A 27489-nucleotide genomic window follows, 5' to 3' on the forward strand; every position below is an offset into this window, starting at 1 on the left:
GACTCTGATCCCGATGTGAATGTGATGTACGCATGTACACTTCTCTGTTCAGTACAGGACTCCACGATCGCAAATTCAACCACTTGCAAAATCGTCGGGAATTCCTGATTTGCGAAAATTTAGACTCGCGAAATATATGGCGTATACAGTATATGTATATGTGTTAGATGCTTTTAAAATGGCATGAAGAATGATTACACTCAAGCAATGAATGGATGGCTGAAGAAACAAATAACGAAATACAGTCAAACCTGCCTTAGCGGCCACCTCTCTATAGCGGCCACCTGTCTATAGCGGCCACTGAAAAATCCCCCCGAGAGAAAAGCCGTGTTAAAGACCCTGTGTATAGCGGCCACCTGTCTAACGCGGCCAGCGGCCACAAATTTTGTTTTCCGCGGTAGATTTTAACCTGTCTATAGCGGCCAAAAACCCGATGCAGCCGTAGCCGAGCCGATAATTCAGGGTGTTTTTTCTGCTTTTTAGCCGTGCCAGTCATTTCTGGGCAACGTTCAGTGATCGCCACCGTTGCATTCATCACTTATTCAATCACAATAATGCACTAGTGTTAAGCTTTCTTCATGACTGTGCACCGGCATTGTTCTATGCATGATCACACATACATGTACATGTATATGTATACAACGATGATACATGTACATGTAGGCAATGCAAACAAAGTTGGATTACCTGTCTATAGCGGCCACCTGTCTATAACGGCCACTTTTCCCGTATCCCTTGGGTGGCCGCTATAGACAGGTTTGACTGTACACTATGAATTTACCACATCTGTATATTAAAATGACAAAGCCAATGAGTTAATAGATGATTCATGAATGAATGGCTACATGGCATGAATATAATATGGCACAAGCGAAGTAAACAAAATCCAAACTCTGCATGACTTTACATGTTAATATTGTCTGCTCTCAAACACATTGATGAGAAGGATTTTGTCATTCCTTTCATCCATTCCTATGTGATATTTTCTCCGGGTTGATATCCACTTCGGACTCACTGCCAAATGCAGGCAGTCCCCTATGAGATAACCTCGCGGTATAAAGAAGGAACATGGTCTGTGAGACATACCTCTGTTTTAGGCACATCAGATCTCACTGGTCAGCACAGCCCCTGATTGGCCGTTGCCTTCAATCCCAGAATCCTCTGGGCTCTGGGCGAGCTTGACCCCAACCTTCAGACTGGCCTCCAGCTCCGGTCCGTCCTCCTCGTGTTGCCCGCCCTCACCATTGGTTATCTCTATTTCAGTTTTGGCCGCTGGAGCTTCTATAAGTAGCGGCGCACCCATAGTTCCCTTGGGGTCTATTACAAGATTGGAGTCTTGGTCCATTTGACCATTATTGGCATTCTCTAGTAAGTCTGTTTTCTCATCAGCATCCAAGATCTCTGGTATACTCGGTGCTTCTAGAGGGCCATTGTCCACTGGCTTCTCCTCAACTGCCTTCTCTTTGCTGCCTGGCTCTTCTGCTATTTGTTCTCCATCCGCATCACTGGTTACCATGTCAACGGCAGTGCCATCTTGAACATCAGCTGATGACTCTTGGACATCACTTGATGACTCTTGAACATCAGCTGATGACTCTTGAACATCAGCTGATGACTCTTGAACATCGGTTGATGATTCTTCCCCCTCATGAGACGCTAGAGCATCAACGCTGGTGCCATCTTCCTCAACTTCCTTCTCATTCTCATCCTCTTTCATCTTCTCTTTCTCCTCCTCCTCCTTCTCCTCCTCCTCCTTGGCAGCTTCCCTATCAGCATCCCCTCCACCCATAATGTTCCCATCACCCTGGTTAGCATCTTCTGAGTTAGTTAGCGATGCAGTGTTAGTGTCACCACCACCACCCACTTCCAGCTCGGCTGCCGGCGGGCCGCTCTCCTCCACGCCATTCTGCGCCTCGGAGACGGTCGCCGCGGCCGCCGCATCACTGGCCTCCCCCTGCCCTTGGTCCCCTTCCTCCGCGCTGTCATCATCACCTGAAACCGGGTTGCTACCGATGCCTCTGTTGCCACTCAGTAGATGGCGGTATTTGTCGTTGAGGAGCATGCTCGAGGAGCTGATGCCGTTCGTCTTGTGATCTGCAGCACCATCTGAGCTTTTCTCACTATCTGGTGAGCCAGGCTGGGAGTTTTCATCCTGAAAAGAAGAAAGTCATATATTTTGCCTGAAATCACATACACCAAATTATCATCAGTTTCTTCATTTCTGCACACATTATACCATACAACCACTACCAAGTCTTCACAGGTAAGAAGTGTCCCAAAAGATTTAAGAGGTATACTGTATGTCATAAGATCTTTTTGAACCTCAATCCTAAAAGACTCGGTTCAAATGACAGAAAAAAAGCAAAGAACGGAAGTTGATAGAGAAGCCAATGAGACATCAAGCAAGAGAAAGCAGATTTCCTTTCCAGTTTTTGCCGCTACAGTAGTTGTAGGGGACAACAGGCAACCACAGAAACTGCTACTTTCACATAATCAGTAGCTACAGTACTTCTGGGTGAAAAAAGGGCAAACACTACAAACAAAGCAGAGTACTCTCCAGAGATCTTACGGGGTATAGAAATGTTACATGGTGCAGCGTGAAAGAACTCTTTTTTGCAAATGACAGATCTAATGAGATGCAACTGGTGAAAAAGCAGCCATTATATCAACAACACAACCCTGGTAGCACATACTTTTTAACCCGTTGACGACGAATCCCGAGTATACTCAGGCAGGTGTCTATGGGAAATGTATGTTGCAGCAAAATCAATCCGTCTTCAACGGGTTCACAGTTCACTGACCCACTGTTCTCATTCTATGTTACAATTTCCATGCTCACCTTGTTCTGAGCTCCTCTTCTCGCCCTCTTCATGATCTCATCAACTCTCTGTACAGAAAAGAAAAGATGACACACATGATACATTGTCCTCCTGTGATTTTTACGACCAGGGCATACCAGAGGGTCCTGCCATTGTTATTACCCTAGCATTGCCAGGTACCCATTTTTATACACCTGGACTGAGATGGCATTGTGGATAAAAATATCTCGCCCAAGGACATTAGCACTCAGCTAGATTTGAACATGGATCCTCCGACTGGGAGTCGGGAGTCATATCCACAATTCTGCAGTGGCTCCACATGACCCGATGGATAGGGCAATATGCTATATGTCAATTCATCAAACTGCAATATTTCCATCTCAGAAAGGTAGAAGATGGCATCGTTTGTAACAAGTGACTAGCTTTCACAAGCTGGGTCCTTGCTGGCTCAAAAAATCATGCTAGATAGCAATAGTTTATTGTCATCATCATCATGAAAATGAAAAATAGAATGACAACACCACAAATATTGGAAGTGTTTCATTTTTGATACTGTCCATGATAATATCTTTTACATTATCATTACTATCATAATTATCTATTTTATGATATTGTCCTTGTTGATATTATCATTATCATCATCATCATCATCATCATCATCATCATCATCATCATCATCATCATCATCATTACATTATCATTACTATCATTCTCACTATCATTATGAAAATACCAGAGACATCATGTGTATACTGGCCCCAAACAACCTGGAAGAGAAACGAACAGAATTCCAGCAATAAACGCAGCTCCTACTTCTCAACCTTGGGGATGATAAAGGAGCTGAATTTTCCCACCTGCTCTGCTCACAGCCCACTGTCCTTGGCATGCATAATTCTATTCATTATTCAACCTGCTTCTGGTGCTGTTTGGCCTTGTATTCATCATCCTCTATAGTGTGTGTGTGTGTGTGTGTGTGTTTTTTTTTTTTTTCCTTTGCTGTGTCACACAGATGTCAAGACGGCATCAATTGTCCATGAATCAGGGAGTACATAATCTTCCTAAATCCCCCATTTTATCAGAGCGGCCTTCGTGGGGAAGTGGAGCTTCGCTAGCACATCCCGTTCCATCTCACTTTCACAACATGGGCCCCATTTCATAAAAAGTTGCTACGATAGCAACTCTTGCTGCAGTGGCAAGTGTCATGGTGATGACAAGAATCCTGCTTCCTGATTGGCTGCTGCTACGAGATGTCATTATTCTGGCACGAGTTGCAACCCCAACATCTTTTTATGAAATGGGATGCAAAACTACACTTCTATTTTTGTAAGATTGGGAAAGGGATGGGGGAGGATGAAGCAATTGCCCATAAAACAGTTTGTCAAAGTCAGGCCATACAACTGGGGGAACACAGAGGACTGAGGAGTTTTGTTAGGCACAGTTACCACCTTTCCAGTTGTGGTGACCCAGTTTGTGCATGCCCCATGGGTTGAGCATGGGTTGAAAAAAACATAGCTGTTTCCATTTTATTACCTCACTGATTTAGGGTGAAATGCCACTTCAATGTTCAATGTGACTTTTACAGTTCAACTCAAACGTCTAGAGAGGTGACAATTTCATTAACTTGGATGTATGCAGAGAGAGTACAGGGCCCCATTTCATAAAAGATGTCAGGATAGCAACTCTTGCTGGAATGGCAACTTCCAATAGCAACAGCCAATCAGGGAGCTGGATTCTTGCCATTACCATGACAATTGTCATCCCAGCAAGAGTTGCTATCATATCAACTTTTTATGAAACGGGGCCCAGGACTTTCTCAAAAGTTTCACATGGTAACGTTTTATGATGATATTGATTTACAACTCTTCCATCAGTGTTTGCACAAGCAAAATCATGCTAAGACTTGGCAATTTAGAAACTATGCTCCTAGTAGAATCATTTTATGAAAACCCATGAAACCCCATATACTGGGTCTTTAACGTATCTTCAAATCAAGTAAAATGAAATCAAATGAAGATGTTACAGCTTTCTACTAAAATCAACTTCAGCACAGATTAACAGCATTGCACTCTTTTGGGCAGTGAAAGTCAACTTAAACATGTATCATCTTTGCACTTTTTCAGGTGGCAAAGTGTGGTAAAGTGGCCAAAACCCCGCTGGTGTCCAGATAAGATGAGAGAGGAGAAGGTCGACTCACCCTCCTCCTTGCATCCCTCTCCTCCTCCTCCTTCTTGTGCTTGGCAGCCAGCTCAGCCTCCTGCTTCGCTAGCTCCTCCTGCCTCTTGGCAATCTCCTCCTGCTTCTTCCTCTCCTCCTCAGCTTTCTGGTAGGTGGAGAGAAGACATGGTGAAATACCATTAAAATGAGGTCCTGGGAACTGCTGATACTACATTGTTATAACTGGTTCCTTGTTTTAATGGTATGCATCAACGGTAGATTCTGGACTTTTTAAATGATATTTTAATCCCCCAAAACAGTTACTAAACCTTACACAGTAGTAAAGTCGAGTAGAGTAATTGTGTGATCCGGAGAACCTAGCCTTGAGAGAGAGGAAGAGAAAAAATATAGTCCAGATGAACTGCTCTCCGCTGGCTAGAAAGGTCAAAAGTTCATGCCTTGTAAACTTCTGAGGGAAAGTTGTCAGCTGTGAGCATATTTAATCGGTCTGGACTATTTGTTCTTTTTTCTCTGGGCTGCAAAGTTCTCTGGATCACATGCCCTCTCTTGACTTGATGCTTACAGTGAGGTTAAGCAGCTGCTCATAAAAAGAGTGCAGAATCTCTGCTAACTCAAACAAAACTTGGTAGCTCTGCCCCTCCCCTTCCTTGCCACATTTGTTAGCGTCACATCAACCTGAATGATACCATGCCATACAAGATCCCATGATGGCCAAGCCAGCCACCGGCAGTCGGATCACACCCACCTGTCTCTCCTCCTCCTCTTTCCTCAACTTCTCCTCCCTCCATCCTCTTCTCCTCCTCCTCTGCCTCCCGGCGTAACCTCTCCTCCTCGGCGATGCGGTTCTCCTCGGCGAGCCTCATGGCCTCCTCCTCCTGTCGTATCCTCTCCTCCTCCGCCTTCTTCTTCCTCTCCTCCTCTTCCCTCCTGCAAGCAACCCACCAGAGATGACACTTAATTATCAGTGAGCGTATCAGGGCAATGACCCCCCAGAGGGCAATGATCCCCAGAGGACAATTGCCCCCCCCCCCCTTCCCGGCTAAATACTGGTTAGTGATAAGGTTAGAGTAAAGATTAGGATTAGGACTAGGGTCAGGGAAAGAGTCTGGGGTATATTGTCAACAATATAAAAAAATATAAAGAAAATTCCACCAAAATTCACTTTTCTAGCATTATGAAAGAGCACTTGACTAACCGCTTTCAGAAAGCAGGGGGAATAATTGCTACCTTAATCATATGTCAGTTTCAAGTTGATGGAATGTGTAATCTTTATGAAAAATGGATTTTTGTGGAATTCCCTTTATATTCTCTTTACTTGCATATTGTTGTCCACTCATACGTCATAACCTCTAGTAGTCTCCTCATCCAGCGGTTCCAACACCAAAACTTTAAAGAAATCATAACTTTTGCATCGATTGTGTGATTTTCCTCAAACTTTCACTGATGTGTTCTACTAATGTTGCTGCTTTCACTCAATCCACATTGCTCTTTGGGTTTGGGTTCCCTTTAAGGATGATGTTGTTGTAATTGCTACCACCATTGCTGTTCCTAGTTATGAGGGAAGATGGCATTAGAAAAGTTTTTCATCTCCTCACTTGAGCTGTTCCTGTCTCTGCCTTTCCAGCTCTGCTTCCCTCTCGGCCTTCTCCCGGGCCTGACGTCTCCTCTCAGCCAGGGCTTGCTTGGCCCGCTCCGCATCGGTCAGGTCTGGCTTGCCGTCCCCATTCTCACCTGGGCGGGGGGAGATGGAGGTGGGTTTTGAAAAACACAGAGAAATTATGAAGGATGGGTTCAAAGGGAGACTCTAATGTCCTTAGTATGATCCTTCACCAAGGTTAGATTGAGACATCTGATAATAGTAGCTATTTTTTTAGTTGGTTCCTAGTGTAATCTGTCTAGAATCTGTCAAATCCTGTTCAAACCTCCAATTAGCATCATAATGTTTAACTTTCTTGAATATTCAAACATGCGTATCATATGCAAATGAGACTAATCTAAATAGTGGGCCCAGTGAATGCTCTCTCTTATTATCATCACTAATTCATCCTACCAAGTGAGTTGCTGTTATAAATTGACATATTAGAATATAGGATTAACCCTATCTGTGCCAGGGACTTTGGACAGTGTGTACAACACTATAGGGTTTTCCTGTGCCAATCAGCACTCATAGCACACAAGGGGTTAAAGGTCATGTTCACCTTTGGGAACAGTGACTTAAACAATTTTCAAGATATGACATTTAATGCATATGTGAAGGCCTGTTGTACCACAACATATCCTATCATATAAAAATTTTGCGATAAAGCCTAAAATGTAAGGAAATGTCTGTATTTTTCTCAATAAACTGTAACTGTAGACGGTTTAATCTGGAAACATTTTTATCATAACTATTGTTCACATTTAGTATATTTAACAATACTTAACATCGATCCTACAAATTCAAATTTTTACAGTGGGTGTTTCTATCCCTAACTCACATTTTAGAACTATTTTAAAGCACTAATGCTGGGTTTTTGCATCATCTGCAATTGGTAGATTATGCCTTAAAAGGATTGTAACTGCATACAGATGAGTGATTGGTCGTTACAAGGCCCTGGATGTACAGCTGCTGTACTCCATATCATGTTTCTGCTTTCCACATTTTACAAACATTATTACACTGTAGTTTCATTTCATATTCCTTCTTCCTCCCCTCTCTCTCTCTCTTCCTTTCCTTCTTTCTTTCCTAGTTCTTTCCTTTCCCTCTTCTTTCTATCTTTGACAGGTCATAGCAAGTGTACTCAAAGCACAGCCTCAAAGAAACATTTTTTCCAATCAGTCAAACTTTCAGGGGTCCACGTGACCAACAGAAATAATTTGAGTTAAGAGACGACCCTATAGGTGACTGCTCCAAGACCGCAAGATATTGTACATGACCAAACAGTCTGTGTTGACTCAGTCACAGCAACTCGCTCCTTTTGTCGCCACCTATTCGACATGTCTGGGGGGCCACGCATGAGTAAGGACTGAGCAAGAATGGTGGCTGCTTTTCACTGTGCACGCCTTTGTGACTGCACTTGTCTCATATCTCCAGTGATAGTGGTATGACTGCAACCACCACACATGACCTTGTTTCTTGCAAGGAGAGAGAGTCCCTCAGACACAAAAAGGCTCAAAGATTTGCAAATTCTGACAACACAATGAAACAATATTATGCAGGTCAATCAAAATCTACGAGAAAATTTGGGCCCATCGGGGGGAGAAATTGTCTAGATTTGGTTTCAAGCATTCAATTGCTCAACTTTCCATTTAACTTAGCATGTGCTAACTCTCACAAAATATAAAGTGAAGACAAAAGTTTCACACAGAACTTGGACTAGACTACATTGTATGTACACTAGGTATGATGTATGTCAGCACAGAATATCTCAGCAGAAGTTTTTTATTGAAACCTACCATGTCTGACAATTGTGTGATAAGAGCAAAGCAAGGTCAAATCGATTTTGTTGCTCTTTCTCTTATCTTTTTTTATGGGGGAGGGAATTTCTTTTCTTTCTTTCTGTTTTTTTTCACTTTCAGTAAGTGATCCTCAAAGTTTGCACTCCTTCAAAGTTTTGGCAAAGAAGACTGAAACAGTGTTTAAAGGGTGTGTACAGTTCTGGTCGAGGTGAGGATTTAGCTTTTAACGTTTTGCGAGATATTAAAAAACCACTCTATGAGATGTCAAAGAGCATGCAGTTCTAAGGGGTATCAAAAGTTTATTCAATGAAAATCGGTTTTGAAATGGCTGAGATATCCAAAAACAAGGTGAAACAAAGAGATCCTAATAAAGTTGTGGCATGTCGCCTTTTATTATTAGCACTTTTTTGGATATCTCAGCCATTTGAAAGCCAATTTTCATCAAATAAACATTAAATCCCTCTTAAAATTACATGCTCTTTCATATTTCATAAGAGGTTTTTCATTATCTCACTTAGGAATGTTCAAAACATGAATCCCCACCTCAACCAGTACTGTACAGTCCCTTTAAAAAATGTTGATTCATCTCATCACACTCACTTCCATTCTGCTTGGTCTCCTTTGGCTTCGACTTCTCCGATGGCCCCGACGTCGGCGTAGAGGGAGCTTTGGTGGCTGGAGGCGCCTTGGCTTTGTCCGCTGCCGCCACCTTGGGCTTCTCTGCCGCGGGCGTTCTGGGCTTGTCCGGGGTGGCGCTGGTCGGGGATTCCTTCTTAGCTGGAGTACTGGGTTTGGGGCGCGGAGACTGGCTGGCCTTGCTCGGGGTAGGTTTGGTCACCCCAGCTGAGGGCGTGAGTGCCTTCTTGATGGGAGGGGGGTTACTACTGGTGGATTTGTTGCCTGACAGAGGTTACAGTAAGAAAATTTGATAAGGCTTTTACACTCTGCTCATGTACACCATCATTTCCAACTTTTCTTTTGCTGGAATGCCCACTAAATACAAACTCACCCAATATCAAGATGCAAAATTCTTTGACTTGCTGCATGTACAATGTATGTATGGGATTCCAAGATTCAAAATTACAATGAGCAATATATTACCAATCTTTGTTTGCAAGTTCTTAACTCATTAAGATGTTTTGTTGTTGCTCTACATGAACGTGCACACATGACTTATACCAACTTTAAGAGAAATGAAATTGTAAATACTGTGGTACCTATCCTACACAAGAAAACACTGTAAAATGAAATGGGACAATTTTTGATGGGTTTTGTAAAACAACATTAAGTTTGAAAACCTTCACTCACTCAGCAATTTTTTTGTTCTCCTAAAATATATTCTTTTTTTGCACGTCAATGAATGAGGATTCTGCACACTTACTCTGCGTTTTACCACTGGAGTGGGAATCTGAAGACTTGTCTCGCGGAAGGTTCCGCGGGGAGGATGGCCGTCGAGGGGTGGTGGAGCCCCCACTGGCCAGGCTCTCACCCGATGCGTTGGACGCGTTGGACGACCGCGCAGAGAGGGGTGTCCTCTGTCGGGGTGAGGGTGGCCTACCCACCGTCCGGGGTGATGGCGCCCTCTGTTGACCAAAATCAGGCAGATTGTCATTGAGAGATTGGCAAAACATACATGCTTCAATGTGATGTAGTGAGCATTTCTATTTACTGACTTCTTACAATGGCACTTGCTCAACAACAGCAATTTGTAAAAATTTGTTGCCTTTGTTTCATCAGTCTATGCGATCTGCAAATCAAACTTGTTCCTTCACTAATTGCCATTAGTGCATATCTCTTTATATGCGTATACACTCACACATCCATCTTTTGTTTTTATTCTGCCTTTAATGTTTGCATATTCCTTTTATTTGGCACGGCTGTACGCGGTAGTCAGTAGAAGGTGAGCCACAGTATCATCCATTTTGTGGAAACTGCCGCCACAAGGAAAAAAAAAAGAAAAGAACAACCTTGCCAAAAGCAACAGGTGAATGAACACTTTTTCCGCATCATTATTTCCCCTTGAAGTATTAAACAGAGGGTATGTCCCTTGGCAACTTATCCCAGTCATGTGGAAAATCATCAAAGGTTTTCCTGGTAATAAGGCCAGTAACAAAAGCAACAAGAAGCATAAAAAGGCAAAGGGACACAAGCTGAAGACTCCCTGGCTATTAATCTTTTCAGTCACCACATCAGGACCATAGATGCAAATCATTTTGGCAGGGCAGCATACTGTGAGACATGGAAGGCTAGAAGTGTGATGGGGGAGGGGGTGGGGAAGAGGGGCAGGGAAGAGGGGCGGGGAAGAAGAGGGGGGAGTGAAAGGGGACGAAGGGGGGGGGGGGGGGGAGGGGAAGGGGAAGAGGAGGCACCAGTGTGTAGCTTCATTACCTTGGCAGAGCTTGTGGGAGTTGACAGGTTGGTGGTGCTGGTGGAGGGGGACTTCATGCCCCCCTTGGGCCTCGAGAGCCTCTCAGTGACCGCCATGGCCGAGGCGCGGGGTCCATGTGTGGGGGTGGAGTGCGTCGACTTGATGTCACGCGGCTGAAACGCTGCGTGGTCAAACAAATCAATGAAATGGTCAATGATGTGCTCATTTTATTTTTTATTTTTTCAACTGAGTACAAAGTATCAAAGGCATGCAAGAACTGTGATGTCATTACTGTGATCATTCAATGTGCATGTACTCAATTACAAGTTGTGCACAGCTGTATAGAAAAACATTTGCAAACTGCATCACCTATTTCCTCCTATGGAAATGAAAACAAAGTAACATAAGTTAGTACCAAGTAAAGACTTTCATTTTATTTCATTATGTCATCCAGCAACACTTGAATTTGCCTCCCTCACTGATAAGAGCAATTAATTTTCTCCTTCCTCAAAGGCAGTACAGTCTATCATCAATAGTGTCATGTCATTCTATGTACTTAATTCTCCACTGGGAAGAAAAATTGATTCCACAGCTTCTGCCCAGTGCTGTTTTCATGGAGGAATGATTGAAACAGATTCAATTCAGAATTCCACACAGATCATGTAGTTATGCATGAAGGAAATGATATGTAGAAAGTTACTGTCACAGTGATAGCTTACGATGGTCAATGAATTTAGTGAAGTTTGAATGACATACATCATGGAGATTACTTCCAAGTCACTTCTTTATACACCTGTATTTAGAACTGTACATACATACATGGTACATATTGATCTCACTAATGAAAGGAAATGACCGCTGTACATTTTTCACATTTTCATGCAATGTGCTGATGAGACACAATATTTTTTTCAAACAAATGGTAAATCATGAGTATTAGACATCTCTGCAAAACATCAAATACAAATGAACATACAATCATCATATATCAAAATATCACCAACAGGTTTCCGCAGAGATCCGTGGCACAGCTGTATTCTTACCCTCATATAGTACCAAGAGCAATCTCATTCTCTGGGCAGCGTACAAAATAAACTTTGTAATGCTACAAATTGCTTGATTTTGAATTTCCACCACCAAAATTTGGTTGCCTTTTATTTCAACATTCCCATTCCCATATAACATGCAAATGTGGCTCAAGAGTCAATTCAGATTGCACAGTACCACCAGGCCAACAACTTACATCACAGCTGCTTCTAAAGAAAAAAAAATAGTGAATGAGAGATCAAACAATAAAAATCATCATCTTTTAGGGCAGTGAATCAGTTATTCCTGCACATTTTAAACATGTACCAGGTACAGTGATAAGATTGAATGTAAAGAGAGGAGAAAGAATCTAGTGCCTTTGAAAAACAAATTGCAAAATGTTTGTTAGAACAGTATAAACAAAACATTTTTTTTGTGTGTTTCTTTTTAACACATGACTAGAATACACACATTGGGTATATGAAGTACCAGATATAACCATTTGCAAAAAAAACACATATATGGCAAAACTGGAACATGCATGTCTAGGCCTTTCACATGCATATAAACTTAGCTCAGAAACAGCACAAATGTCACTCAAGATTTACATATGATTCCCTCCCAACCCCCCAACCCCCCCCCCCCCCCCCAAAAAAAAAAAAAAAAACTAAATAAATAAAAATAAACATTAAAAAAAAAATAAATAAATAAATAAATAAAATACTGGCCCTTTTTTACACTTTTATTTGGTCCATCCTCTACATTTGCTGAGAAATTTGACAGCCATTTTTTAATAATACATGATACTTTTTAAAATTCTGCACTATTCCTAGATTTTCTTCCAGGCATTTTTATGACTATTGTCTCTTAATATAAATCTACATAGTACATTTGTACAATGCACTTCCTAGTGAACGTACAGTGTAGTTTCTGGGTGCCTTTAAAAGGACACACAGACCTTATCCATCCCACAGTTAATCAAAGTTTCATTGGGAAGGGGGAAAAAAATACTGAAATGTGTTGAGTCACATGGATAAAAGTCTGGCACAATAATGCACCACTTCCTCACCTCACCGCTCCTGACAACTTAATAATCAACAGTGAGGAGAGTTTCCATGAACATTTCCTTTCCTGGAAATAGAAGTGGAGGTCCTTTCCAAATGCATGAAAGATAGGTATGTAAACTAACCTTGTGAATCAAAGCTGAAATACATTCTAATATATACCAACCATGAATGCACTTAGTTCTCATTTTTTTAATCTCTTTGTACCTGACTGGAACATAATTCACTTTGCATCATGAGTAAATCAAGGGAAGGGGGATGTGGGGAGTAATAATAAGATATTTTTATAGATTAAAAGGGGGTATCAAGGGCACATTGGACGGAAATAAGTCAAGGTTACAATTAACATAGAGATTGATTGTAGTAATTCAGCAATTCTTGTCATCGCGGTTTGCATGTCAGAAAGCTTGAGCCTGCTTACACTGCACTGGAAGAACTGGTGGAAATTTTGCACAAATGAGCACAATCTGCATCTTCCTCATGGTCAAATTCAAAGGGAGCACTAGTAAAGAGTGTAGTACTTGGTATCTAGTAATTCTGGAACAGGATTGAGTGTATGAAGGTACTCTACGGTGAGTCTGGCAGCTCACAATGGTGTGACTTCGAAGGGGAGGAACAATTGTATGTGAATCACTATGTGAATACCACCAAGTAGTAAAGAGTGTGTATTAATGGGAACACTGCCACTGCTGTCAAAAGTTTGCTCTGATGCTAAAGCATGTTGAGGTATCCCATTAACCCCTTCAGGCCAATCTCCCCAAACTACCATTGGCACTGTACACAAACAAGTTGTTGATGGTAATCAAAGAGCTAAAGTTGAAGCTGACATTACACTGAATGAATCATTTCTGGATAGGAGACTTAATACCCTAATTCACGCACCCACCCCATCCTGTACTCCCCCGCACACTTGATCTAGGAAATATGAATTTCTCGCCGAGCATTCATTTAAAAAACAACCTTCACTCCATTTCTTTGGCAATAGAAACTCTGCCGAATGAGAGCGGCTATCATACCTGACAGCTGTACGCAGCCGAGCCACATCGTAATGGCTTAATTGGCTCCCGTCAGAGTACTTCCCTTCCTCCGCCGCCTCCGGAGGATGGGAGGGACTTAGATCTAGTGACGAATGCTCCGTTGGACTACTATCAATGGGCTGACGGGAGGGCAATTCTGCTATGTCTCATACAAAATCTAGATGACTTAACTGATGCAAGGTGCCATGTACTTGTTACAAAGAAATTGTCATCATACATACATGTGTCATCAGTGTCAAAAACAATTGATTGTACTAAGAAAGACATCATGTACATATGTAATAATGGCATGTGTCAGAAAAAAAAGAAGGCAGATTTAATAAGGCCAGTTATGAAAGAATATTCAACAACCACTTCTTTACTTATTCATCCTTCTCCTTCTTCCTTCACTTATCCATAACATACCCTAAAACTGACTATGAATGATGAGCATGGTTTACATAATCCCACTAGTCCCTTTATATTGTGTTACCACCTTCACATGGGACTGTTGCATTGTTAACCATGAATTTAGTTTAGTTTAGTTTAGTTTAGTTCAGTTTAAATCATTAAAACTCAATCACCCTCCAAGGGCATGCAAGTACAATGTAGCAACTTTGGTATAAAAATGGCAAGAATAATAGTATAGTAACAAAACATGAACTGATAATCTGTCAAACTCGTACATAAACCTCCACATTTCTTTTTTTTTTTTTTTGTGGGGGAGGGGGAGAAGGGGGAGCAAGGTTGGCAGGGATGAGATTAACCAACTGTCAAAAAAGATAGCCTTGTTGAGCTTAGCACATTGGCATATAGAGGATTCAGCTATTGTGCAACAAGCTATTACAGCTGTACATCTTTCTCCAGCATGTATACTGCCATATCCCTCATGATTATACCTCATGTGAATGCATCCACAGAGGTACACATAGGCTAAATATATCCTCTACTTGACAGAATTCATTCAAGCTTTCCCCGCTTCGCATCGACTGAATAACACTAAGGATTGGGGGGAGATGGGGTGGGGTATTAAAAAGGGGAGGAACTTCCGATGTTTCCTTCCCACGGTTCGTATCGCCAACATGGACGAGTAAAAGATGTAGTTAGGATATGCCGCTGGTGGGGGAAACAGGCACGGGGTTGGGGAGACACCTACACCTTTGTAGCTAGGTCTGTGAATGTCAGTCAGGCATTTCACACCTGATGACTTCTTTCAAACCAAAATGGAAACAATGCAATCCAAAATGGGAAGGTGCAAGCACAGTGCTGCGATAAGACTGTGCTGTATCCACGGCTAATGCAATTTTCCCTTGAGACAGTCCGTTCACATGAAATTTTGTAATATCGGCTGTCAGAACAGGGCATTTTAATACAAAGAGTATTTCTTCAAGTTGCCATACTGGGCATTATTAAGCTAAACTCCACACCTGAAACATTGAAACAGGTAAAGTGATCATTCATTTTACTTGCCTATCAGCAAGTTCTATTTGGGCAAGCGGGCAAGTGAGTTTGTAGCAACATGCCAGCATTTTTTATGCCTACAATTCAGTCTTTAACTGGCTATCTTCAAAATCTCACCAATGCATGCAGTATATAATACAGGTACAATTGTATGTCTCTGTTTACTAAAGATGGGACTCTGAAAGAAGTGCACTGAGGTTTTCAGGCAGATAATGTATTGAATAATACTCTTTACGATCAAATACTAAACATCCATGCAATCTACAATCAAGGTCGCAGACCTTTTCTTGAACCGCAAACCTTGCACAGACAAAGCAAACAGTATCTAGCCAATAGCTTTCATTACTCATAAATAAAGGGCTTTATAGGCCACGTCCTTCCATGACTTGGCTTATCTGTGCAGTCAATATCAATATACCTCGGTAGGTATTCTGTTGACACTCATCACAAAGCGCAGGTGCTGTGGTTTAACTGTTGCCGTGACGATTAAGTCATGTTAAGAGCATGACACACAAAGCTGCCTTGCCTTCTTACTCAGAGCAGTAAGGACTATTTCTGATACACATTTCTACATGGGAAACAAATCAGAGACACTTTATACTTCATACAATGGTATAAATGTACATGCAAAGTCAATGCACTGGTACCAAACCACTTTACACACATGGCTGACATTGATTACTGTTCATTTTTAGACAGGTTTGTACGTTAAATTCTCTCTACTGCTTGAGTATGGATATATGACATGTGCCTCATAGTGGAGCCCATGGGCTATGCCATGTGCTATTACAACACTTCATGCATACTACATAAGATGTCACAAGTCTGAAATACTGAGCAATACAATAGTAGAGTACATTGAACCAGTGTATTCTTTTGAAGCATGCACATGATTGCATTCAAGGCACTCTGCTTTTTATGAGTAAAATCCGCTCATCGAAACAGTCATGCCACTGGTAAGTCGCAAACCGATGATATGTTCTGTAACAAATGCAGCTATGAATCATAAGAACTTGACAAGCTCAAAAGCTGTATCAAGTATCACATCTCCAACCTGCAGTGCCAAAGGCGAGATATTCCCTATTCTATACCTGGTGGTACACTGGACTACCGGTATATGAAAACGTAGTCAGCATCAGTCACATGCTTTCAAGGCTATACACTGCCAGCAAATGTGATCAAAACAGTGGGTTGTCAATGACCTGTCAAGGCAGCTACTACTTAATACCTGCTACACAATCTCACCAGATCCATTGCCAGGGCAGTTTAAAGAACAAGTTCACCATCATACAGCATACTGTATATATGGATTGAGTCAATTTATGCAGGAACACTAGAAGAACACATGAGTGAAAGTTTGAGGAAAATTGGACAATATGTTCAAAAGTTAAGAATTTTTGAAGTTTCAGTGATGCCGTAGCTGGATGAGAAGACTACTACAGTTTGGGATGTCACATGCGTAGAATGATGTAGAGCAAATATAAAGAAAATTCAACCTTCAATTCAAAACTTGCCTCTTTTGCCAATATGAAATATGAAAAGGAATTCTAATTTTCTAGAATATGTTGCCAAATTAAAGATGAGTTACAGACAAAACCATGACTATGATTTGAAATTCCTGCATTTCTGCAAACTGCTATGCAAAATGGACTTCAATGAGAAATTCATCCATCCCCCTCAAAAAAAAAAAAAATGGCAATAAGAAGGATAAACTTTTCTAGAATTTGTTGCCGAATAAATTTTCTAGAATGTGTTGCTACATTAAGGATGAGTTATAGACATAACCAGGAGAAGTCTCTTGAAAATTCTGCATTGAAAAGATACAATATTATACAAACAACGAGCTCAATAGACAGAAAATATGAATTGACTCTATCTAATGAAGCACCATCAATTAATAACCCCTGGGAAGTCCATTCTGAAAATCAGTCTGCCTGAATAGAAGCACAAAATAGAGAGGAACAAGACAGTGAAAGTTCAAAGAGATTCTGATGAAAACTAAGGATTAAGAAGTTATTTTTTTAAAGTGTGATCAATCAAGTGCAAATCAACTCTGTGATCAATGTAGCATGTGAGCCCATCTTCCATTTGGCCTGCATGAAATCTTTCTTTTTTCGTTACTGATGGCTTTATATACATTTTTTTTTTCCATACAGGGGTTGCATGGACAGAAATGTATATTCCTACATTATTGTACTTTCAAGGGCCCCGAACAATTGGACATGTATGTACGTGTACTTTTAACAAAACCGGGAAACGGAAATGCATGATTTTATAATAATTATTTTATATTCATGCTTTATAATAGCATGTTCAGAGTACTGCATGACCAAGCATAATTACAACTTGATTCTTTGGTATAGAATACATATCAAAAAGATATCATGAGTACTTTTGTTGAAAGCACTGTTACAAATATATTCATTTTTTGATTTTCCAAATTCATACATTGTAGGTAGCAAAGATTAAGATCTCTTGTTTAAATGCATACAGAAGTGACTACAGTGTAAATTTTCCTCAAACTCACATCATACACTTCCATTTTCATGCAAAAAAACCACGACATGATGTGATGACAATGGGCATGCAGCTGGTGATATTAAAGCTTTCTGAGTTTTTCAAGACATTTGTACTGTAAGCATTGTTTTCATATTATACATTCCGACCTCAATTATCCAGCCTTCTCTATTAGTATTATCCCTTCAGGAAATGAAGACCCCCCCCCCCCCCCCCCCCCCGAAAACAAAAGGGAAAAAAGTAATTTCAAACACAATTCAAACTCCTATGAAACTTGGAAGCACAGAAATTACTTATTATTCTGCCTACAGAAAAATGTTAAGAATTTTACAGTAAAATGTTTCAATTTCATGAATATGTCTATGACTGTATCATAGGCTAGCATAAATTACACTACTGTTGCAGTGTAAACTACATGTACCTAAAAGCGCTGTACTGTATGTACATGTAGCTACCACTGGGTCGGCAGTCTACATATTCTCAAGTGTACAGTATACATAATCATTACATTTCTCCCATATCAGGCCAAATTGCAAAAATCTGAACAGGCACTAGTCCCAACATGGCCGGACAACAGAGGTCGGACTGTCAACAGTTTGATCACTAACCTATTCCCTGTGATGGATTATGGAAAAGAGTAACAATGTGATGCACAGTTGTCTGATATATGACTTTCCATCAAAGTGTCTGCAAAGTACACTTCTATTTAGCATGCCTGACATTCGGTATAAATTGTTTCTTTCTTTCATACATGTACAGTCTGTACTTGCATTTTCCACACAGACAAGAACTGGGCCTTTCATACTACTTTAGTACATTACAAGTAAAATACTGACTGCAGCATAGCTACACATAAATTTTTACATGAATGAGGTGCAAGCAGTGTTTGACAATGTATACAAAAGTTTGTACATCACAGACTAGCACAATGTCACATGACCACAAAAGGTGCTTTCCGGCCATGCCTTTAAATCATTACCTTTTGGTCTTGATCTTTTGTACGAGGCTTTGGAACAAAATAAACAAAACATAACATAAATCATATATTTATTTTATTTTATGGAATTAACAACGTAAAATAAATTTTCAATCAAATGTATGCTGGACATTTAGTAAAACGGGTAGCACACAGGTGTACATGGCAAACTTCTGCTGAATGTGGACATTTTTGGCCAAGTCATATTTTTAACGGAAATTTTTTGAAACATGGTTTGCAGTTTACTTTGTACTGTGACTGATGCATAGATTAAACTTCAAATCCAGTTTGTAAAGCCTGTGACAGATATAAGAAGTAGCAACAGCTGCTAAAATGGCACCAGGCTGGTTAAACTGTCAACTCTTGAATCAATCTTCAACTATGAACTCATAAAGGTGTAATGCAAAAAGGCTATCTCCAACCTCAGAGCTGTTCAAACTGACTATAAAATGTATCACACTTTTGTAAAAATGGAATTTTATGTCTGTATAGTTGCATGACAAAGATCAAAATATCAAACAAAATAATTCCACATTCACAGAAAGTAACCATCTGGCAAACAGAATAATAAAATTGATACAACCATGAGACAGCAATTAAATGCTATTAAAGCACCATGTCAACATTATCAGGTACTAGTACTAAAACAACTATAACATTTGGAATGATATCACATAAAAGATGAAACATATGATTATTTGGGATAGAAATTTGGCTACAGAATACATGTATATGAGGGCTTCCACACTTTATACAAAAGACTCCATGAATTGTAACTGTGTTTCTATATTGCATAATTTCTAAATGTGTTTTACAGTATAATGCAAAGTGTTCACACACACACAATGATTCTACTCGTCAACTGCTTATACTGCAAAGGATGTTACACTCAACAGCTGCATCAAAGACGCCATGGCCTGTGAATCACACAGACAGCTCTCAATATGTTCAACATGCAAGAATATGTACAACTTGACATGTGAATATAGTTCTATTATGTACCATTTGTACGATCCGGCGAGGCTTTACTTCCTTGATCACGTTTCAGAGGTAAAACTATCTATTTTTAACACTTAGGCCGATAACATGAATCTAGCAAAAGTTGATAGGAACATACATGTACATGTGGGCCACAATTTTGAGACCATTCAAGGTCATGGTTTGAAAACATAATGCAAATTACATAAAAATTGCATTCAGACTTGCACTATCTATTTTGGCATGCGGCACTTAAAAGAAAATAAGATCTTTGAAACAGTGAAAGCCTTCACTGCTTCCTACAAAGGAGCTGAGAAACAGCTTGATCCTCTCTAAAAAGTTAGAACCCTTTTGTATTTCAAAACATCATTAACTGATATGGATGACATGGGCAAGTCAAGCAACACTACCAACAGAAGAAAAATATGGATGCCAAGGGTTGCTTGATTTTCTTTACAAACAGGCCCACTACATGAAAGTTTGAAGAGTTATCATATCTAAAAGACATGCCAAAACAAATTAAAACTACATAAAGTAGAGTATAATTTGTCTTTTTAAAATTGGTATTAAAAAGAAAGAGTGATGGTACATTTCTTTCTCTCTTCCAGCATTGTGTGCCAGCTCTTTATGTCCATTTTGACTGATACTACATTGTACATAGTGTAAAATATGCGATTACCAGTGTTCTCTCTCTTTCTACTGCAAAAGAATGGAGTTGCACAGTCAAATGTTCCCAAGGTGCAAGGACAGACACCGTTGTGTAGTCTCGCTTTAAGACATCACTTGTTTTGTTCTGTTCTGTTTTCCCCTTTTTCAAATAATATGGCGTGGGCTTCACTCTCTTTGTCTACCAATGCCTCGGTGACTGCCTCCTACAGCCTACTCAGACAAGCTGATGTCTTCTCCGCACTCGGTCTACCCAGATGGAGACCATGTGCAGTGCAAAGCCTTGGACCTAGACTAAGATATTGTACCTTCAGGAGCTGTAACAACTAACAGCAGTTACATTGTATACTGCATTATATCTCAATGGTATTTTAAGAATATGACTTTCTACGGGTTAACATTAAATGCACTGGGGTTGGGACACCACATCCACAGACATACATGTAAAGACTGAGACTAGCCTTGTGTCAATACCAAGATATTTTGACCAGCTAGACATACTTTACAGGAGTATCAATGCTATGCAAGAAAGGTAAACAAGAATATAATATAACTCCATTCCATCTACACTGAACCGCCATGCAAAGACAAACATTCCGTTCACGGCCACAAAAACATGGGACAATGTTAGTGAACACGTTTCACACAGGTGACAAGTACCAGTACTGCTATACTATATGGCTGAAGTCAGTTTTTGCCACAAGAACAAGTGTCATGAAATGCAGCAGTGCCCGCAGTATTCCCTATTTGATGTGTACTGCGAAGGGCACAATAACAAAATGACTTCATAACATTCATTCTCTAATATATGCACAATGAATCCGTACCAATGGTGAACTCACATCTGGCATAGGAAAACAATCGCGACAATTTGCTTCATACCACAGCTCTGAAACTGTACCTTCAAATGGCTCTCTAAACAGCAGAATCTCCCCCGACATTGCACTCGTCATGATTCCTGGTGTACGCGCTACCCGTCTCTCTAAATGTCTGCCGTGACACAAAGGCGGTAGGTTGCCTCACTATAGCAGAAGCCACCGTATGTCCTTGTTATTCCAAAGTACTAGATAGAATGAAGTCACTACACAGGGATGTTCCCCTCAATCACAGCGCACCTTGATGTGACTGGGAACACGTAAGCCGACCGATACTAGACACAGCAGCCAACTGCCTCAGCTCATCAAAAGTATTCTTCCCTTAAAGGTAGAATCCCATCTTTGGCACTTCCTGCCTACTTCCACAATATCCATCATACCATACGGCACTTAAGGGTATTGTTTACCATTGGGAGCAGTGATTTAAAAAATGTTCAAGTTATCATATTCCATGCATATGTGTAGGTCAGTTGCATCACAAAACATCCTACCAGATAAACATTTTGCAATTAAGTCTAAAATATAAGGAGATATTACTATTTTTCTCAATAATCCGTAACTGTAGATACTATGGTTTATTCTGGAAACAAATTCTTTATAACAATTGTTCACATTTTTTATATAACAATACTAAACTTTGATTATACTGATTAACATTTTTACATTGGTTGTTTTTATCCCTAACTCACATTTTAGAACTATTTTGAAGCACACTAAAGCTGGGATTTTGTTTCATCTGCAAATGGTAATACTGCCTTTAAGTAAAAGAATATTGTGCACATCAACTTCTTGATCACACTCAACCTCCTGCGGTGAATCATAAGCCTTATTCTATGTTCACTGGCCTCTCATCAATTCCCAAGGCACTTCAAGAGTCTGCTGGACTTTTAAAGGGAAGGTAAACCCAAAGAGCAATGTGGATTGAGTGAAAGCAGCAACATTAGTAGAACACATCAGTGAAAGTTTGAGAAAAAATGGACAATCGATGCAAAAGTTATGAATTTTTAAAGTTTGGTGTTGTAACTGCTGGATGAGGAGACTACTAGAGGTTATGATGTATGAGTGGACAACAATACAAAGATAATATAAAGGAAATTCAACAAAAATTCACTTTTCTAGCATTATGAAAGAGCACTTGACTAACCGCTTTCAGAAAGCAGGGGAAATAATTGCTACCCTTAGCATATGACAGTATCAAGTTGATGATTTGTGATTTTCATGAAAAATTAATGTTTGTGGAATGTTCTTTTATATTGTCTCTACATTGCCGTCCACCCATACGTCATAACCTCTAGTAGTCTCCTCATCCAGCAGTTCCAACAAGCAAAACTCTAAAAATTCATAACTTTTGCATCGATTGTCCGATTTTCATCAAACTTTCACTGATGTGTTCTACTAATGTTGCTGCTTTCACTCAATCCACATTGCTCTTTGGGTTTGCCTTCCCTTTAAAAGCACTGCCATACTGCTCCATGGATACTAAGAGTTTTATTATTGTTGTGCATTTATTTCATACCGGACAGCACAGTGTGTTTTATCTTTACTGACTTTATAATTACGTTCTTCATTCAGTAAAACCAAATTTCTGCTCCATACTAATAATCCTGGTCAGGCCAGCTATCACAACGTTATCTTCCAACAAACTAGCGAGTTCAGAACATTCCAAGAAAGAAAGAAGCCATCATTGTGTTGTTCACATCTTGAGTTTAAAGAGATGTACATGCCAAATTCTTTGTGAGAGATTACTCCATTGTATGGTCCAGATATTTACTCGGTGCTCTGGTCAGGATTCTTTACACGGAAGCGACCCTCTTTTGTTGAAGCCTTGAGGTCTTACAAGATTTCTCTATATGCACAGCATGCAGTAGCATAATTGACATATGTACTGTGTATTCATGGGAACTCTAATTACCAATGCCTTTGATGGGCAGTGACAAAACAAATCATGCCCCAAAATTTTCTATATTTTCTTTGCACATCCAAGATGTCTGCTACTATCTCTGATAGTATCAATTAAATAATGTCATCATGTCCTTAGCACCAGGAGTATTATATTACCCCTTTTTGTGCCAAAGAGTCAAATATATGCACAAATTTCATATACATACAACTGAGGTGATACTATGTGGCACACAGATGGTTGAAGATGGTCTATTATAAAACACACAGTCTGCAGATATCACCCAGTTCCCGCCCATTCTGCATCCCACACTACTACTACTCATGCCACATGTTTATGTGAATACAATACTTTTCGTGAATTGGGACTTTCCAGACAATATGCAAGTGGCTTTCCTCATGAATTTCCTGGTATACCACTGTGGTTCTCATCCAGACATTTGCGGTTGTCAAGTCTATGTTCAAGGATTTGAAACCTCTTTACAAGAGAACACGTAGTATGGTATACGGCATTGCCTACGCTGTATGAAGAGTGTTACTTGGCTGGGGAAGATTTTCATCGATTTCATTAATCATGAAATAAAGAATGTTTCCTGCTTGGTTTTTATCAATGTTCTCACGCAAAAGCAGGTCTATTATGATTTCAAGCACAGCATAAGGCATGGAAAGTGAACCCCAAAATCCACACACACACCCACCCTCTACAATGTTTATCTTTGGCAAATAATAGGCTGTCTAAATTCACTCCTACAGTGTATCAAATACCCTGGTGGATACAGTCGACTGCCTCCAACATGTTCAACTGTGTCGAAGTTTCTTTTTTTCAGGCCGACATTTTGCTTCTCACTTTATAACACTGAAAAAAAATTACAACAACAACCACTTACCCTTTCCCCGGTCAGCTTTCTTTGGTCCATGCTCAAACATTGTAAAATCCTTGACCCTAAAAATGTCTCCACATTTCGTCCCTCATATCAACACGGGAAGTAAACAGTATGGATATTCCAAGCACTGAACAGCTCGTCCAACACAAGCCCGGCATAGGGAGTCTAGTCCCATGGGCACAATCTACAAGGTGAGTATCGGCCTAGATACATGTAGCTACAATCCAGCATCACAATTAGCCCATCCAGCCTGATCTCAACGCTGATAGAATATGTGAACAAAAGATCATAACTGGGATATCGGTAGCCTCTTTCCTTTCTCCACATCAAATCATGCAGTTGAGTGGGCAGAAAACACGCAGGTACAACTCTCCCCCTCTCTTGTCACGGGAAGGAAAGGGAAAAAAAAAATGAAAGCAACTTCACAGTTGCCGGTACTGCGCAAGCAAGACGTACTGATGTTCCACTACAGGTTTCACTTGGCCGGGTGATTGTTGGTGGTCACAAGTGCGTGACAGATGGTGTCTGGGCAAACCTGTACGACAGACCTCTACACTCCAAGGCCCTGAATGAAAGTGCACCTCGGACCCTTGCCCATTGACAGGAAGTGCTGAGCTCTGTCCCCTCTACCTCTCCAGAGAGAGGTGGGAGGGTGTGGTGGGAGGTGGGAGGGGTGGCCCTAGCCAAGAGGGTGTTGAAGAAATATCACATACCTCCCCCCCCCCCCCCGATTAAAGAGAGCAGTTATCAAAACAGCTTGGAAAGTTGACTTTTCGTGCCCTACATTCCATGGCCATTTGACACTCCACTGTGACCACAAGTTGTTCTTATCATGAAATGATAAAAAAAAGAAACATAATAGGGTTCCAGTTTGTGCACTTGACAAGAAAAAAAAATCACAATTATCCTTCCAAACACACAAAAACTGGGCAGATTAAAAGCATTCCTACCCCCACCTCATGTTTGAGCAGATTACAGGCTTGATTTTTCTCATTGACGTACAGTTTGCAAGTATGCTTTACACCTCTTTCATGGCTTATCAATACAATAGTGGAGCGTGATCTGGCTCAAACCTATGGAGAGAAAAAAAAAATTAACAGTGCAAGTACTTCTCAATAAGTGTGTAATCTCCTCTGCAAACACAGGGTTGCCATGAAATGAATAGTGCCTATCGAATGGATACAGGCTGATGCATTGCCAATAAAATACCGAACAAGTGTACTCTCCCTCAAAAAACGTACAATTATATGGCACCTACTACTAAAGGCTAAATTTAGCTGTGCTATGACTTACACATCCCTTCAAGCACTGTGAGATGCCGTCGGCCAAGAACGCTGCAAATCTGAGGAAAATTGGCCCCGGACACACATTAAAAGACAGAGAACAGATGTAATATCTCCAATGTGAAACGTGAGTACCATCCACTGGTTTATATTTCATTTCATAAAACGGCATTCTCAGAGTATCAGAACCCTAGCCACAGTAGGTAATACGAGCTCAACTCTCTAAACTTAATTTTAACACTCTTGTCTCATACCATGCAGTACTTCCCATACAAGCATCATTTGTCAAGCAGCACTGGATCCCCCCCCCCCCCCCCTTCTCTCTCAAGATTTTGTTTACTACTTGTACACATTGATGTCAGCATTCCTACATCTAACTTTCCTCTGCTTATCAGTGCCGGGTTTTGACTCATCAAGCATCACGTTTCACTGTTATGACTGCGAAGCGTGTCAAGCCATGGTATGGAAATTATGCATACTGTAAAACCAGAAATGTTTGGGTACATTTAAATTTCACAAATTTTGTGAGAGCAAAGATTCGTGAAATCAAACTACACAATCTAATGACAAATGTTTTTGAACACACAACAATCATTTATATACAGTATGTTCAAATGTAGTGTAACAGATTATCGCTCAATATAGTACAATCCCAGACAATTTCATAGCTCATACAGTAAAGTAATTATATCTTTTATGTTAGTCTACATTTACAAACTTCAGGAGCTCACAAATGTATGCCGTGTTCAGTGTCAATCCCAAGTATGATATCAAAGTTCTAGATGCACCTTTTAAAAAATAAAGTACTTTGGTCCAGTTCAGTACCATGATGCTTTTATTAGAAATAATGAATTATTAAAAGTGTCCAGGGCAGAATGACTCAGTGCCTCAATGAACTTTTTAGCTCTCTGTCTTTTGAAAGTGAAACAATTCTCCAAGCTTGAGATGACTTTGTCGGCTATGGTATTTAAAGCTCTCACACACCAATGAAAGTGCAAGTACACTGTACATTCTCATGAGGGTTTATACACAGTACAGGCAGAGAAAGTGGAAATTGCATGGTGGACAAAAATCTATGGAAGTTATGGAATTGTACAGATTCACAGGTCTTCACAAAACAGCAGTTTTGATAAAAATTCCACAAGCAAATATTAAAGACTGGGTAATGTCATTAACTTTAAAGGTCTCCCATAGACCTGCACATAGTCTGATGTCAAGCGCACTTCATTTAATAGCAAATATGCCCTTTTTCACATTAAACAAACAAAAACATCAAAGGGAACAAACATGTAAACACCCACTGCACTAAAGCAATTGAAAAGTCTTAATAACTTGATCAATGATGACTCTTTGGTGGAAAGGGTTGGGGTTGTGTATTTTCAATGAAATAAAAAGGTGATTTTGTTATACTCCTTATTATGTACGCCCCAATCATACGCAAATTGTGAAGCAATGCTATTTTTTGCTTCATCGTAGTTTTGTTGCAACCATGACATGATATGGTTGCAATACTACTGAAATGAAAACAGGTAAAATGGTAAGATATCACAATAATTATTGAGTTTTTGTGTTTTGTTTTTTGTGTTTGTCTTTGTTAAATCAGTCTACTTGAAGATGGAAAGGCTGATAACTATAATCCTAACAATCTACAACCAGACTGTATAGCCTGTTATGATGTAAAAGAATTGTCATGCTTGCATCCAATACAGTCTACACCCACACAGAGGATTAAGTTTTCTGCACCAAGTAGGGCTTTCCACCAGCTCCCCCCCCCCCCCCCCTCACAAATAGAGGGCGCTGTTCATCAATATTAGAGCTGCAGCATTGCTCAGTGAAATTTCTGACATTGACTTGCCAGTCCTGGTTTCTATCTTTGGGAATATTAAGCCAACAGTGTGAATTAAATGACTTCATAAAAGCATATAAAAAAAATGTCCATACTTGTGCATGTAGATGCAGAATAGATTTAAAAATCACATTTTATGATAGCTTTTGCCTTCAAGAATCTTCATTACTCTTTAGATAGAGCATCTTGTTGTTTGCT

The 27489-nt window shown here is 40.2% G+C and overlaps 1 protein-coding gene across 1 annotated transcript in view; it reads right to left on the bottom strand.

The window, feature by feature from the left end:
* The window catches only part of LOC139719051 (uncharacterized), a 93485-nt gene that overhangs the window by 1622 nt on the left and 64374 nt on the right, over positions 1–27489 (bottom strand). The window contains exons 7-15 of the mRNA XM_071630493.1: positions 18864–18890; positions 10821–10981; positions 9814–10015; positions 9033–9332; positions 6590–6725; positions 5681–5921; positions 5014–5139; positions 2840–2887; positions 1087–2152 (exon numbers count right to left, since the gene is read on the bottom strand). Of these exons, the coding sequence (XP_071486594.1) occupies positions 1103–2152; positions 2840–2887; positions 5014–5139; positions 5681–5921; positions 6590–6725; positions 9033–9332; positions 9814–10015; positions 10821–10981; positions 18864–18890 (2291 nt within the window). The 3' untranslated portion in view covers positions 1087–1102. The remainder of the gene's footprint in view (positions 1–1086; positions 2153–2839; positions 2888–5013; positions 5140–5680; positions 5922–6589; positions 6726–9032; positions 9333–9813; positions 10016–10820; positions 10982–18863; positions 18891–27489) is intronic.

The sequence above is a fragment of the Diadema antillarum genome, unplaced genomic scaffold (assembly GCF_040938485.1).
Source record: "Diadema antillarum isolate AM-2024a unplaced genomic scaffold, OU_Dant_1.0 scf00000103, whole genome shotgun sequence".
NCBI classification, from domain to species: domain Eukaryota; kingdom Metazoa; phylum Echinodermata; class Echinoidea; order Diadematoida; family Diadematidae; genus Diadema; species Diadema antillarum.